At 36.5% G+C, this 14,756-nt stretch overlaps 1 protein-coding gene across 2 annotated transcripts; it reads left to right on the plus strand.

Moving 5' to 3' along the window:
* Positions 1 to 4,904: 4,904 nt before the first annotated feature.
* Positions 4,905 to 14,431, plus strand: LOC147869188 (uncharacterized). Of its 2 annotated transcripts, XM_087327132.1 has the most exons (11): positions 4,905 to 5,087; positions 7,199 to 7,466; positions 7,629 to 7,817; positions 8,648 to 8,740; positions 8,812 to 8,994; positions 9,088 to 9,190; positions 9,283 to 9,462; positions 9,542 to 10,071; positions 10,102 to 10,596; positions 10,671 to 11,308; positions 13,815 to 14,431. In XM_087327132.1, exons 2-11 carry the CDS (start codon positions 7,254 to 7,256, stop codon positions 13,945 to 13,947), a joined length of 2,757 nt encoding a protein of 918 aa, XP_087183258.1. In that variant the 5' UTR covers positions 4,905 to 5,087; positions 7,199 to 7,253; the 3' UTR covers positions 13,948 to 14,431. The 2 variants fall into 2 exon arrangements, with proteins under 2 accessions (XP_087183258.1, XP_087183251.1); XM_087327125.1 differs by having other exon boundaries at positions 9,542 to 10,596.
* The last annotated feature ends 325 nt before the right edge of the window (positions 14,432 to 14,756 follow it).

The following is a 14,756-nucleotide window of genomic DNA, read 5'->3' on the forward strand; positions in this document are numbered from 1 at the left end:
AACCAGTTTGGAACCGAACTGTTTAAAATGTTTGAAACTTGAACCGAACCGAACCGAACCACGAAACCGTTAAACAATTTTCAAACTTTTAAACCATTAAACCGGGGTTTTGTGGTTCGGTTTCGGTTTTCAACATAGGTCAAATTTCTACTTTCTAATTTTTAAAAATTTATAATATTTCATTTTTTAAAATATTTAAGATGTTCCTAAAATGTGACAATAAGGTGTAAAAAGGAAAGATTGTTTAAAAACAAACTTTAAAATTATTTAAAAAATAATAATTTTTTTAAAATAAAATAAAAAAAACAAAAACGTTAAATTGTTTAAACCACGGTTTTTGGCTGTTAAAACCAAACCGAACCATTAAAAAAAACCTAAACCTGAACTGAACCGAACAGTTGAAACCGTTTAGCCGCGGTTTCGCGGTTTGGTTCGGTTCAAACCGTTGCCGATTGTTAACCTCAAGTACATTGAGGAAAAGAAGGAAAACAACTAAGAAAAGAAGAAGAAGGGGAAGCAAAAACCTTAATGTTTTCCCCCAAATTACAAAATGGACGACAAGAATGGTACTCTCCAAAATTGGGCCCAAAATGGGCTCCATGAAGTAAGGAACCTTCTTTTATTTTTATAGAGAAAGCAACACCTATTTTTTAGGTTAAATGCTTTTATTCCTTTTTGCTTTCAAATTACAAAATAATAAACACTAGCAATGATTAAACTCTAAACTTCTTACACGTTGTCATGCCCTAACCACTATGCTCTTCCACTTTCTACCTTTGGCGACACCATACTTCTTCCTTGCCCTTCAATATTTTATATGTATTTAACTTTAACCCATTTCCTATGTGCGCTCCCCGCATCACGACAATAGGGGCAATGATGGATGCTTGTTTTAGAAACTTGAAGGCGTTTTGGGCATCCGTGGTCCAGACAAAAGGAGTATCTTTGCTTGTAACCACAATCAAGGGTTGCGCAATTGTCAAGAACCCCTTGATAAATCATTGTTAGCAATTGCCAAACCTAAGGAATGACGACACATCTTTTAGTTTAGTCAAAGTGGCGTACTCTTGAATAGTCTTGACCTTCTATGTATCCATCGTGATTCCCTAGTAAGAGATGACAATTAGTACGTAATATGCTCGAATGCATTGGCAAACATTCTTTTTCATACGAATGCAAATGAACGCGTATGCTATCACAACATTCTTATGTTTTTTTTACAGTTTTTACCTTACAAAAATTTACCTTATAATGAATAATGAATACAAAAGTATGGTATTTACCATACTTTGAGGGTGTTTACCATACTCAAATGCAAATGCATGTATGGTACGTATGGTTCATACTATGGATCATGACATAGTTAAGGAGTTCCGCGGCAATATGGTTAAACTTATATTTCTCTCTTTTGGCATATAGTTTGTGATCCTGAATGTTAGTCTTCGACACATTGCTTATAATCTTGTATCTCTTGGAATTAGTACGTTTACATTCTCTTTTACTTCCCTCTCTTTTTCTTATTCTTTTTTTACTACCTAACATTCTTCTCTATTTCCCTCTTCTTCTTCTCTTCTTCAACTGGATATTGTTCCAAACTATAGCCTTGATAGTTTCTTGATTTATTTTTATCTCTCTTGGTGTGTTGTTGGCTAGGTGGTTTACACCATAGCCTCAAAAGTTATAACACTGAGAGAACCTAAGTTTTATCCTTTCCATGGGTAGTTAGGCCTCATCTCATAGATCGCAATAGATTGTCAGGGCCAATGCTTGAGAAAAGAGAATTAAAAAGAAAGAGCAAAACAAAGAGAGAAAACGGATATAGTTTTATTATAAGAGGAAAACAAGACTTGGATATTTCTAGGTATTTAAAATCTAGCAAGCTTAAGTATCTGAACCATTGCTTAAGTCAAATGCCACATAACTAAATGTTTTGCTAGAGTAGACAACCACTTGTCCATGACTTGTAATGGAGAAAAGTGGAGGAATTCCTAATATTTTTGAATTCAACATCCACACCAACTTTGGTTTTGAAGTGCCACTATATAAGCAAAGCATTGGAGAGTGGTATAATTCTCTCTTAGGTTCTCAATATTTTGTAGGCTCTCATTGGGAGTGGATATCTAGGTTTAAGCACACTCTCTTAACTGAAGAAAGCAAACCCCATACTTGATAGAATTTTCTTATGAACATCTAGGGTCTACATTGGTTCATACTTAATGTAGCTCATCCTGTTTCTACTTTTGTAAGCCTTCTTTTGATTACATGAATACAACTCTTAGCCTTTGGCAATAACACCTTTGCTACAACAAGCTAGGAGACCACCTATAAAGGTGATAGAATCGGGAACTATACCATCAATCTCCAACATGTGAAAACAAGTTAGTGTTTCATCAAAACCTCCATGTTCTATAAGCTCTATCATCATTGAATTCCATGAGATCACATTTGTAGTTAGGAGCCTCCGAAACACATCTTCCTTTGCCCCTTGTCATGGTCTCTAAAAACTTCATGTTACAAACAAAGGTGGTTGAACTTGGTTCCGCATATACAAAGCTCTTCACCATAACCCTACTCAACATATAAACAAATCCTTGCAGTCTAAGAGAATACATTTCTTGCTAGTAGTCATGCTCAACCTACTTTGGTTGTCCACCCTGGCTGGTAGTCTAAAAACTTCATGTTTGCATTTGGTTCCGCATATACTAAAGCTCTTCACCATGATAGCCATGCTCAACATATAAACAAATTCCTGCCGTCCAAGAGAATACATTTCTTGCTTGTAGTCATGCTCAACATATATACCCTAACTGCCCACTAACTATTGCTTCTGGAGTATTAGTTCACAAAACACGTCCAATACTTCAATACATAGCCACATCTTGCATGCATATGTAGAAAGTGTCACAGACATTGCCCATCAAAACCGTCTTCAACAAATTGAGCTTGTATAGCCAACCCATCATAGAATGCATTTGTATTGGCCCAATCACTCAAGCCACATAGAAAGGTAACATCATCTGTTAGGATGTCCTTTGAATTAGCTGAAAATTCTTTGCATTGTAGGAACATACTCGGCAAAGTTTTGTACGTCAAGACCTTCTTCAACTGCTACAATTATAAACACGAAACAGTCCATGATGCACATGCTGCTCGGCGTAAAATGTGATGGGACGCCTTGGATAGCCCCCCATCTATCCTCTCCCATGTCGAAACGACCATGTCCTTCATCTCCACGACCATTGAGAATGTACTTGTATTAAACCTCCATAACATCAACACTCTAGTTTATCACAACCCTCATGTTCTCACAACAACCATGTGCCGGTTACACCACAATCATCTACCTATAAAACAAAATGATCTATTTCCTCATCACCTCAAACAAATATGCTTCGACCCCCACACCATCTTCACTCATCCTTATCACAAAACAAAATTCTGCTCCATTCGGTCCGCATCAACCATCTCGCCACTTACCACCAAGGTCTTGAACAAATAACAACAAAATGAGTCTAGCATGTTTCCTCGTCCAAGCATACATTTTGATAATGCCATGTTGGACAAAAGGTAACCTTGAATATGTGCACATGTGGCCACAAAACCAATATAAACTCGCCCTGAGCCTAAGAACAAATGTCTTATATGGAGAAACAAGCAAATTGATAAATGTGCAAAGGGTACTAGATGCATTGTCTTAGAAAAAGACTTGAGGGATATATCTAAATAAAATGATTATTTTTTCAATCATTATCTTCGGTGGCACCATCAACACGTATGATAGAACTTGCAATAGGTCTTTACTCTTCATTGATATTGGCATGCCCTCTAGTAAACACACATTTATAGTGTAGAGCGAAGTGTACATTTTGATCGTTGAAATTCCAATTCATTTAGCCCAAGAACAACTCTCAAGGGTCATCTTATATGGAAGAAACATACTGATTGATGTTATTGAATAAAAGGATAATTGAGAAGAAGAGATTGGTAGGTGCATATGAACATATGACAACTTTTTTCAACTTCCTTGCTGTCACCAACACAGTGCAAGCACTTTTGTTACATGGCCAAGGATAAATTGGGCATAATGATGCATCGATGGCGAAGAGCTACAATGATAGACAAGTACAAGCACAAGATGATTGGGAGCAATATATTTTGTGGAGGGAGGATGATGTCAATAGTGTAAGAACATGAAATAATGTTGACTTTTTATGGATTTTTTGTTAAGATAATGACCTACCCATACTAACGCAAGAATTTACAACAAGCACTTCAAATGCACATAGATAGATGCTTGGTGAGCTTATGTATAGGAAGTGGGATGAGGAGAGATGCATGCATCTAAACTAGATTGATGGATATATATATATCTAGTCCTGATGATTGTCATGGCCGAAGTATACATTAGACAAACATAAATATTATACATACAAAGACACATATAAATACAGACACAGATGCACACAAATATACACATACAAATTCACATGTAAATTACAAACACACAAACACACGATGACAAAGGAGAGATACATACATACATACATACATACATACATACATACATACATACATACATATATACATACATACATACATACATACATACATACATACATACATACATACATACATACATACATACATACATACATACATACATACATACACACACACACACACATACATACATACATACATACATACATACATACATACATACATACATACATACGTGTGAGAGTGAATGAGTGTGAGACTTGAGTGTGTGTGTGTGTGTGTGTGTTTGGGTTTGAACAAACGCACAACAAAAGAACTCAAAATTGTGTGTGTGTATGCAGCCCAAAATCAAATCAATTTTTTTTCCATAATAAATAAATAAATAATAAAAAGGGTAAGAAAAGGAAGAAGAAATTTTGGTCAGGCTGCTGCTTCAACGCAGGCGACGGGAAAAGCTTTCCATAGCTGCTGCTTCATCAAAACCCTAAATTCTTCTTCGCCTTCTCCTCAAATTTTCATATCATCCACGAAGATTAAGTTGTCAAGCTCATCCACGAAGAAGAAGAAGAAAGACAATAGCCATATCGGTAAGCTTCTTTTTAATCTCTCTCTCTCTCTCTCTCTCTCTCTCTCTCTCTCTCAATCTCCCTGCTTGACTATCTCTTTCTCCATGTGTTTTGGAGAAATTTTGAGCCTTTTTATTATTATTCCGTAGTAAACTCAGTGAACTATTTCTCTTTCATAAGCATTTCGGATTTCTTAATCGTATGGCCTGAGTATAGAACATCTTCAAATATCCGCTTTTTCCCCCTGTCATGTACATGCGTATAGCAGAAAATATTGTCTTGATTCCATAAATAGGAAATCTGAAAGGGCTAGTCAACCAATGCTCTGTTTTTGCAAAATGTGATAATTTTGTTTTCCATTAGAACAAAGCTGAGGAATATGTGACGTGGTGGTCTTTTGGATTGTTTTTCTTTCGCCTTGAAAAATAATAAAGTTAAGGAACATGTGGTTATGTACTGATTGATTAAGTTGTTGTGTGAGGATAGAACTTGTGCAAAATGTTTTTTGTGTCTTCATGTGTGCATATATCTGAAGTCTATTTGGTGGTTTGGATTTTATTTTCTGTTAAAAATGTGCTCCTTTTGCAAATAATAAAGCTGAGAACTGGTTTTTGATATTATTGATTCCTTTCCTTAGGATAGAAGTCACATGATCTGCGTGTTTTTCATATATGCATATTATTGAATAAAGTCAGAAGAATCATGAGGAAATTTCACGAAAACTTACTGTTTTTCATCTACGTGTAAGTGAACAATACAGTGCAGTACTGTTTCCATTTTATTGAAAATTTGTTTTTGCTCGCAAAAGAAATTGAGTTGAGAATGTGATTCTTTCAATTTTTTTTGGTTTTTACTTGCCTGACGATAGAACTTGCAAAATCTGCTTGTTTTTTATGAATCCATAGTGAAACAATATGCAGCACTATTTTTCCTTTGATTGAAAATGTGACTTTTTGCAAAAAACATAATTGATGAATGCCATTTCTCAAGTAAGGATAGAACTGATGAAATTGTCGTGTTTTCACTTGTCCATGGCGGAAAAGTATGGTACACCATTTATTGATAGATATCAACAAATGTTGCTTATTTTCCAGGATTACATATACCTGGACAATGTGATATGCGAACTTCCAAAATCTGCTTGTTTTTTATGAATCCATAGTGAAACAATATGCAGCACTATTTTTCCTTTCATTAAAAATGTGACTTTTTGCAAAAAAACATAATTGATGAATGCCATTTCTCAAGTAAGGATAGAACTGACGAAATTGGCTTGTTTTCACTTGTCCATGGTGGAAAAGTATGGTACACCATTTATTGATAGATATCAATAAATGTTGCTTCTTTTCCAGGTTTACATATACCTGGACAATGTGATATGCGAACTTCCAAAATCTGCTTGTTTTTTATGAATCCATAGTGAAACAATATGCAGCACTATTTTTCCTTTCATTGAAAATGTGACTTTTTGCAAAAAAACATGATTGATGAATGCCTTTTCTCAAGTAAGGATAGAACTGACGAAATTGGCTTGTTTTCACTTGTCCATGGTGGAAAAGTATGGTACACCATTTATTGATAGATATCAACAAATGTTGCTTCTTTTCCAGGTTTACATATACCTGGACAATGTGATATGCTTTTTTTATTCCTTTCCTTCACAAACATTTTCATTTTTGCAAGAGGACAAAGTTGCGGAATTTGATTTTTCTTGAGGTTTCAAATTTCCCTTTTTCACGGATAGAGTTCACAAAAGCTGATTGTTTTCAAGCAGGCATCGTTTTCACTGTTTATTAGAATTGTTGTTTTTGGTTTCTAGCAATATAAGTAAGTTGAGTAATGTAATTTTCGTAAGCGAGGATATAAGACACAAAAGCTGCTTGTTTTTCATGTATCCACAGCATGCACTGCATATTCCTTTTGTTGAAAAAGCATTTTCTGTTTCGCAAGATAACAAAGTTGAGAAATGGGAGTTCGCAAGTGAAGATAGAACTCACAAAAGATGCGTGTCTCATGAATGCATAGCTGAACAGTATTGTGCACTGAATATCCCTTCTTTGAGAATTTCTTTTTGCCATAGATTGAACTGGAGAAATGTGATGTTTAATTTATTCTTATTGACATTGCACCAGATAGTGGGATACTACATCGAGTTCTATTGTGAACAAAGTCAGACCTTTGGTTTGTATGGGCCATCATGCGCTCAATGGCCTCTTGCCTGAGGGCTTTCAGTCTGTTTCATCTTTCAGTTCTTCCGAGTATGAGGAGATATGGATGGATGTTGAGGAGAAAACTGCAGAGCTTTTGAGCCAAATTCAGCCATCAGCAGCTTCCGAAGAACGTAGAAAGACTGTTATCAATTATGTGGAACGACTTATTGAAAGAGAGTTTAACTGCAAGGTAAACAGACATTTCATTTCTTTTATCCGTAATGTTTCTATAAATCTTTTTGATGCAGGATAAATGTACTTCTACTGGGAACATTTCCATATTTTTTTCTCATGTTTTTCTACATTATGTAGCGATATTGATTTATCGTAGTTGATAAATGGAACATGTCAGGTCTTCCCATTTGGTTCTGTGCCGTTGAAAACTTACCTTCCTGATGGTGACATAGACCTCACTGCTATAAGTGAGCTTCACCGCTTCAATGATACTTGGGCCAGTGATGTGTCAGCCATATTGGAACATGAAGAGCATAACCGTGAACCAGAGTTTCATGTCAAAGAAGTGAAATGCATCTATGCTGAGGTATAAAAGTATTTGCTCATACAAATGAAGCCCACAAAGATAAAAATGTATGACAATTAGTTCTATTATGTGGAGCCTAGATGTTATTGACAATTTAGTTTTTTGAAAGGATATTATAAGCACAATGTTGTAGATAAGTTTGCTTTGTTTTTTGTAAGTGTCTAGCTAGTGTTCTGAGGGCATTGTAATTGAGAGGGGAGTGGATCCCATATATGAGGTCAATTTGTTATAAATATCTAAGTTCAATGTCCACCCAGGTTGAAAGGATGTTAGAAATTATAAATTACATTGTAGAGAGGAACAATTCTCTGTTTTGCATTTATCTAGAAATATGATGCATGACCAATATGATTTTTATGGTTTTAAGAAAATTTAAAAGAAGACAAAATGCATGGAGGCAAGTAGCACAAACAAGAACTATGCTTAAGATTATTTGTGCACAATCTCTGAGGGCTACACGTTTTCAGCTGTTTATGATTGTTTAGAAAGACTGAAACTAACTTCACAAAGAGCATATTGTACTTATCATATGTGCCCTCACTCTACTCCCTGCAATGATGGGTGATTTACTCAGATTGTGCTCTACAGTTTATTGGCCTCTTGCAAAAATTAACGTAGATTTCTTCATGCATTGATTTCAAACATTTCTCGAGGTGGTAAATTGGGTGCTTTCAAGTTTCAACCCATCTTTCTGTTCTTCCTGTCATTGATCTCATTTCTTTATCTAAAATGTTGATTCGTTTCGATTAAACTCTGAACTTCACCGAACATAAGGCAATACATTAAATATCCTTATCACCCGTATTTTCTAAAGTGACGTTTCTGCACAGGTTCCTGTTGTGAAATGCTTGGTGGAAAATATAATTGTTGACATATCTTTCAATCAGTTAGGTGGATTGAGCACCCTTTGCTTCTTGGAAGAGGTAAGTGATTAAATTTTTTTGTGAATATAAAATTTTATGGGAAGATACTACAAATGCTATTCTTTCACCAGGTTGACAGGTTGATAGGTAGAGATCATCTGTTCAAAAGAAGTATTATTCTTGTGAAGGCTTGGTGCTTTTATGAAAGCCGAATTTTAGGAGCACATCATGGTCTTTTGTCTACATATGCATTAGAGGTCCTAGTATTATATGTCTTTCATGTTTTCAACCAGTCATTGCGGGGTCCTTTGGAGGTACATAATGACAAAAATTTACCTTCTTTTAATGTTATCGATTGCCAACCATCAATTAATTTGGTAATGTTTTGGATTGGATGGTATGTGTAGGTCCTTTTCCGTTTCCTCCAAATTTTCAGCAAGTTTGATTGGAATCGGTATTGCCTCAGCCTTTGGGGTCCTATACCTCTAGCTTCACTGCACACAATGGCAGGTACCTATGCATGAATCAATCAAGCTGCATTTTTTGAATCTTTGAAGGAACTGTGGCACATTCTCTCTAACTTTGTAATCTCTTCTTGGTAGTGGAACCGACGCAGAATCCTAGTGACAAATGTTTGCTCAGTGTGGAGTATTTAAGTGCCTGTAGAGAAAAATATAGAACACTGCAGGAAGGCAACCAAGGGAAAATATTTAGTCAAAAATTCATGAATTTGGTGGATCCATTACGACCTTTCAATAATCTTGGGCGGAGTGTGAATAAAGGTCGGTTTCATTTCCTACAAGAGCCATACATAGATTCCTTTTGTAGATTTATTGACCTAATGATATGGTGATACAATAGGTAATTTTGTTAGGATATACAGTGCTTTTGCATATGGGGCAGCTCAATTGGAAAAGCTATTGCAAAGCCCAAAAGAGGGATTTGCTGAGGTTCTGGCCAGTTTTTTCCGTAACACGAAAGGGCATTGTCGAGCACATCGTCTTGATGCTAGCAGTGTATGTTCTCAGATCAGTGCCTCTTTGTGCAGCTGCAGAACTAGAAATGAAGATGCCACAAGCACTATGTCAGAAAAAGGGGAGACTGTGGATATGGGTTCTTCGCGTCGAGAGCCAGAAAATGCATCAGAGCTGAGCCATAAATCATTTCATTATGATGATGGGTATAGGAATACAACAGATAATATTAACCTGGAAATAAGGCCAGCCAATGGCAGTCCTGTGGATTTAACAGTTGTCTTACCAGATTTGCATAAAAAAGAAGTTCAAGAGATATCTGATAGTGATGTCACATTAAAGAATGATGCACCCATCGATGTTGTTAAGTTTCAGAATCAGGATAGCATCTCTTTTATTAAGGACTCTTTAGATGTTCTAAACAATAGAACCCAGTTAGTGGAGAACACTAGCAGCGAGTACCGGAATAATACGGGCACAGTATCTTTGCCTTTCTCTAGAGAAAGAATCATCAACCTAGAAGAGCATAATCATCAACAAAGTCAAGAAGCAGGTCAAAGCAATAAATTGGAAACTGATGCTTTGCGTGGTGGTGAAATTACAAGTCAATTTCAACCCTCTGAAATTCGAGATACTGATGCAGACATATTGGAAGGGGATTATGCAATTCATTTGCATAATCTAGAAGCTGGACGATTATATCAGATCTCCCATATGCATGGGAACCTTCCTTATATGTATAATATGTATCACCCTAAGCATGTTCAACGAGGTTCTATGTGGGAAGGCCCGGGAAGACCTCTTCCAATGAATCTGGACCATTTCCCCCAGAATACCAGTGGCAGAAATAGTATTCCCGATAGATATATTTTGCCAAACAATATGTTTTTAGACGGGTTTCCAAAATACCAAAAAGGAACAGGGACTTTCTTTCCCAACTTGGTAAGCGTATTCTAATTTAATACATTGCTTTAGACATAGTTTTGTGTCGTGAATATCATTTCATTTTATTGTAGAAACCAAATTTTGAGAGGGACAGATATTTATCAGCAAATGGTAATAGAACTTCACGAAGATCAGTTGGTGGTGTAGATTCCTTTACTTCAGCTAATCAGAATGGAGCTTTAGCTTTTAGATCAAGGGGTCATTTTCCCAAAAAACGTGATGGATTAAATAAGACCAGAACCAAAATAAGTACAGATCTCAAAATTGGGGAGGAGTGGGAATCATTAACAGATGACTCAAGTGTTGGAAGTGTACTGCCTAGCCCAACTACCAATGCTGTAGAAGCTGTAGATAATTTCTCCCTGACATTCCAGAAGCAGATGGACCTCATTGATGCAAAGGGCTCGAGTGATAGATCAATTGGCATTGTTTCACCGTCAAGCAATAGTAAGGATCTACCTTTAGAGGAATTGGAATTTGGATCATTTGGGCCAGGGTTTTTGGCGAAAGGTTTACATGATGCCAATATTAACAAAGATGGGCAGTTTGTATTCCAATCTCAGCCACAACTCTTGCATAGTGATTCGTCAGTGCCTACAGAAGGTATTTCGATATTCCAAGCTCAGCTGCATCCTGTTAATTCTAGTACATCAGGGTCCAGTTCCAGAGAGGTTACGTCAAAAGGACATCATACTGATGAACCTCAAAGGTATGTTACACACTATCTTTACTTACAAATACTGACAAATAATAAATGTAACTTTGGCAGTAAGCCATAATCAAGGTATAAAATTTTCACCACCAAGACATCATTTTCAACGCATGCATGGTTTTATTTATTTCATATGCAAAGCATTTTCTAACATCATACATCCTTGTTCTCAGCAAGGTCCAATCCTAGATTCTAACTGTGTTTTTGTTTCAAATTTAGTATAACTTATAACTAAACTAACATCTAATGTAGTAAAGTGTCAAGATTTGTGTATTGCCCATTTATAGAATCCAAACGTTAAGTTAAAGGCTGAGGTTGACATCCTAATATCCTCATCTTCTTTACTATCTTCATCAGGATTAGCTGTGTTGTCATTTTTATCCAGCATAATTGGAAACGTTGAAAGTCTTTGCAAGCTCCACTGAAGTAATTTCTCCAAGGATCACCTCCTTTCTCAATCATTACATGGTTGCCTCCATTTTCTGGAACACGTTTTGTCTTGATTCTATCTGAAAGCCAAAAGTGTATAGTGAGCATTAAGAAACTTTTTTAATTGGGATTCAATCCTGTCTTATATTTATCTGAACCAAAGAGATGTTGAGGTCAAAACATATTTCTTTGAAAAAGCGCCCTTTTTGGGTATGCATATGAAGGTGGTATCCATCACGAATTGATCTCAGATTTTCATGAAATATGTGTAGTATTTGAGAGTTAGAAATATGACACACCATATGGATGATACCAATTGGAACTTAGAAGTGGCTCACGGTGGAAAACCCACATATTTAAGCGTGTATTATATTGTACTTAATCAAGAATTGGTCTCGATCAATGTGAAATAATTAAAATGACATCTGAGAATGAGAAACATGGCTCACTATGATGAAAAATACTTACGAACTCTCAATCAAGAATTGGCTTCAATCTCCTCAAATTGATGTAAAATGCATTATGGAGTAAGAAATAGGGCTCCCTATACTGCTATCCCCTCTCCTATGAGGCCCCTCTTTGTCTTTGTATATGCTGAAGGAAGAGCTCTAAGCATCATTGATCTGTGTAATCTATCAGGAGAGGTCTAAAAACCCTTTTTGTAACTAAATAATGATATCTTCCTCTGATCTCAGAATATAGTGGGCAATTGAATATATAATGCTTCTCAGATTCAACCTCCTGACGTGGTTCCCTCAACCTATGTGTACTTTGTCTTGTCTTGATCCTCTGCTGATGACATCACGTCCAGATCTGCACTATCACTGAGTAAAGAGTATGCTAAGATGTGATCAACACTGTCTTGGTTCCTCTGAAATAGTATATTAACATGGAGTTTAGATTGGAATAGAAATCCGATGTTACGCAGGCATCCCATCTTGAAGTACAAAATGACCATGCCTTGTGGCTAAGCATTTTGTCTAGTATGTGTCTTGCTTCAGACAGCATTACAGTGAAAAGCAGTGGACAATGGGCAGTAGGAGTTGGCAACAGCCTGGCTCAAGCCTGAACCGAACCGTTAAACCATTTATAAACAGTTTGGAAGTTTGGAGGTTCGGTTTCGTTCAGTTCAGGCTTGAGCCAAGTTAATCGGTTTGAGCTCGGTTTGGCAAGGCTCAAGCCGAAGCGAACCGTTTAAGGCCTAACCAGTTCCTAAACTGGTTAAGACCTAAATGGTTTTTGACCAAACCAGTTATAAAACTGGTTTAACGTTAACCAGTTTGGCGAAACCGATTCGGTTCAAGTTTGAAAACTCTCAAATTGGTTAAGGCTTAACCGGTTTGGTTTGGACAAGGCCAAACTGGTTAACTTGAAACTGAACCGTGGCTGATTCCTAATGGGCAGGCCAACTGTGCATGTAAATGATGAATAGGAATGGGATTGTGCCTGAATATTTAAATGAGCTTCATTCGCCCCAAGATTATACCAGACTTTGTACATGCATCTTGGAATGATAGTTAGGGTTGCACTGTACAATGATGAGGAATTGGATTTGGCTTCAGGTCTAATATGACCTTCTCAGGTAATTTTACTTCTCTTTAGTTGCATAGTTATCGAAATACAAAGGTACGTTGACAAGCCTCCGAGGTATCCATGCAAAAGATAAATGTGTATTTGATGTAGAATCTGTAACCATTGGGCCTCTCTTAAATGTCTGACTTCTTTTCTAGTGTTGCTATGCTACCACATCTCACCATAGACAGTAGTACTGTTCGCAACCAGTGTAAATTGTTTATTCATTATGCTTTGAGGATGTCATAGAGAAAGAAGGAAAGACCTATGTGACACAAGCGTTTTATACATAACTTAATCATATCTCACGTATCTGCAGATTCTTCAACAGTTCCCTTAATGCTGAATCAAAATCTACTTGTGATGCTAAATGGAATGTTTCTTGTGAAAAAACTTTATCTCCAAATCTTTCAAAGACTTTGAGAAATAAATGTACTAGTGTGTGTGTGGTGTCTTAAGAAGTAGTAGTTGGTGTCTGAAGCAGTGGACATGTGTTTTGCAGTGAACAATACACTTATGAGCTGAAGGAGGAAGATTTTCCTCCCCTTGCATTCCTTAGTCCGAGGGAATCATCAAATACACCAGTAAATCGGAGGTCATATCATGAAGCTTGTCTTATTGAGCATTCACCTTAGATGTGTGACTGAAATCTCTTTGGTGATCACTCTCACGTGTGTACTGTGCTCCAGACTTAATGTTCTCGATGAAGGTGATGACTGGAATATTGTATAGTATTTGCTCTCAGCAGTATGTGAAAGCTATGATGTTTGTATAGCCATTTTTAATATTTTGTGATGGCAAAGGTGCTGAACCCAGATTACATACATAGGCTTAAAAAAAGCTGTTGAAGCATTTAGATGGTAATAGTTGCAGCAAAGATTTTGTGTGAGGCTCTTTGTCTCACTGACCTGCCTTTACTGTGGAAAAAGCTCTGGTGAACATCTGGATTCATGTGTTAAAAGGAGCAATGTCAACACACATGCAGTCCAGCATAGATAAACAAAACATGCATATAAGTATTCAATTTGTGTATAGACAAATGTATGATCTTTTACAATGATCCATTATGTATGCATTATGATAATATTCTCCAAGTTTCCAATCTTGGTCTTTTGCAAACGTGGTCCATAATTTCATCATAGTGTCCATAGAAATCCACTGCTTTTGGCATTAAATCAAAGTTACAATTATTCTCTGTTGCACCTGACACATAGTCCACGCCACTGATCTATATAGAGAGCTCATATCTTGGAGTCTGAATTGTTGGTAATTTCATTGAATGAAGTTGTTAAGTCTCATCATAAAGCTTGCAAATTTGAGAGCAGAATATGGATTGTAGTATTCCCTTTGAAATGCATAAGGCATTATCCATCCATGTCGTTATTTAGGTACACTCTAATACTTCTAATTCATTATATCATCTCTTTTTAATCAAGTCTACTCA

Source organism: Azolla caroliniana, unplaced genomic scaffold, assembly GCF_043228905.1.
Source record: "Azolla caroliniana isolate FFs.n. ecotype wild unplaced genomic scaffold, voAzoCaro1.0.p SCAF_1, whole genome shotgun sequence".
Taxonomy (NCBI): domain Eukaryota; kingdom Viridiplantae; phylum Streptophyta; class Polypodiopsida; order Salviniales; family Salviniaceae; genus Azolla; species Azolla caroliniana.

What these genes read in the sequence shown, in the direction of transcription:
- LOC147869188 (XM_087327125.1), top strand. Translation starts at nt 7,254, where the DNA reads ATGGGCCATCATGCGCTCAATGGCCTCTTGCCTGAGGGCTTTCAGTCT. An exon ending in AAAGAGAGTTTAACTGCAAG is followed by an intron (nt 7,467 to 7,628) that starts GTAAACAGACAT and finishes GGAACATGTCAG; the next exon opens with GTCTTCCCATTTGGTTCTGT. An exon ending in CCCTTTGCTTCTTGGAAGAG is followed by an intron (nt 8,741 to 8,811) that starts GTAAGTGATTAA and finishes TTCTTTCACCAG; the next exon opens with GTTGACAGGTTGATAGGTAG.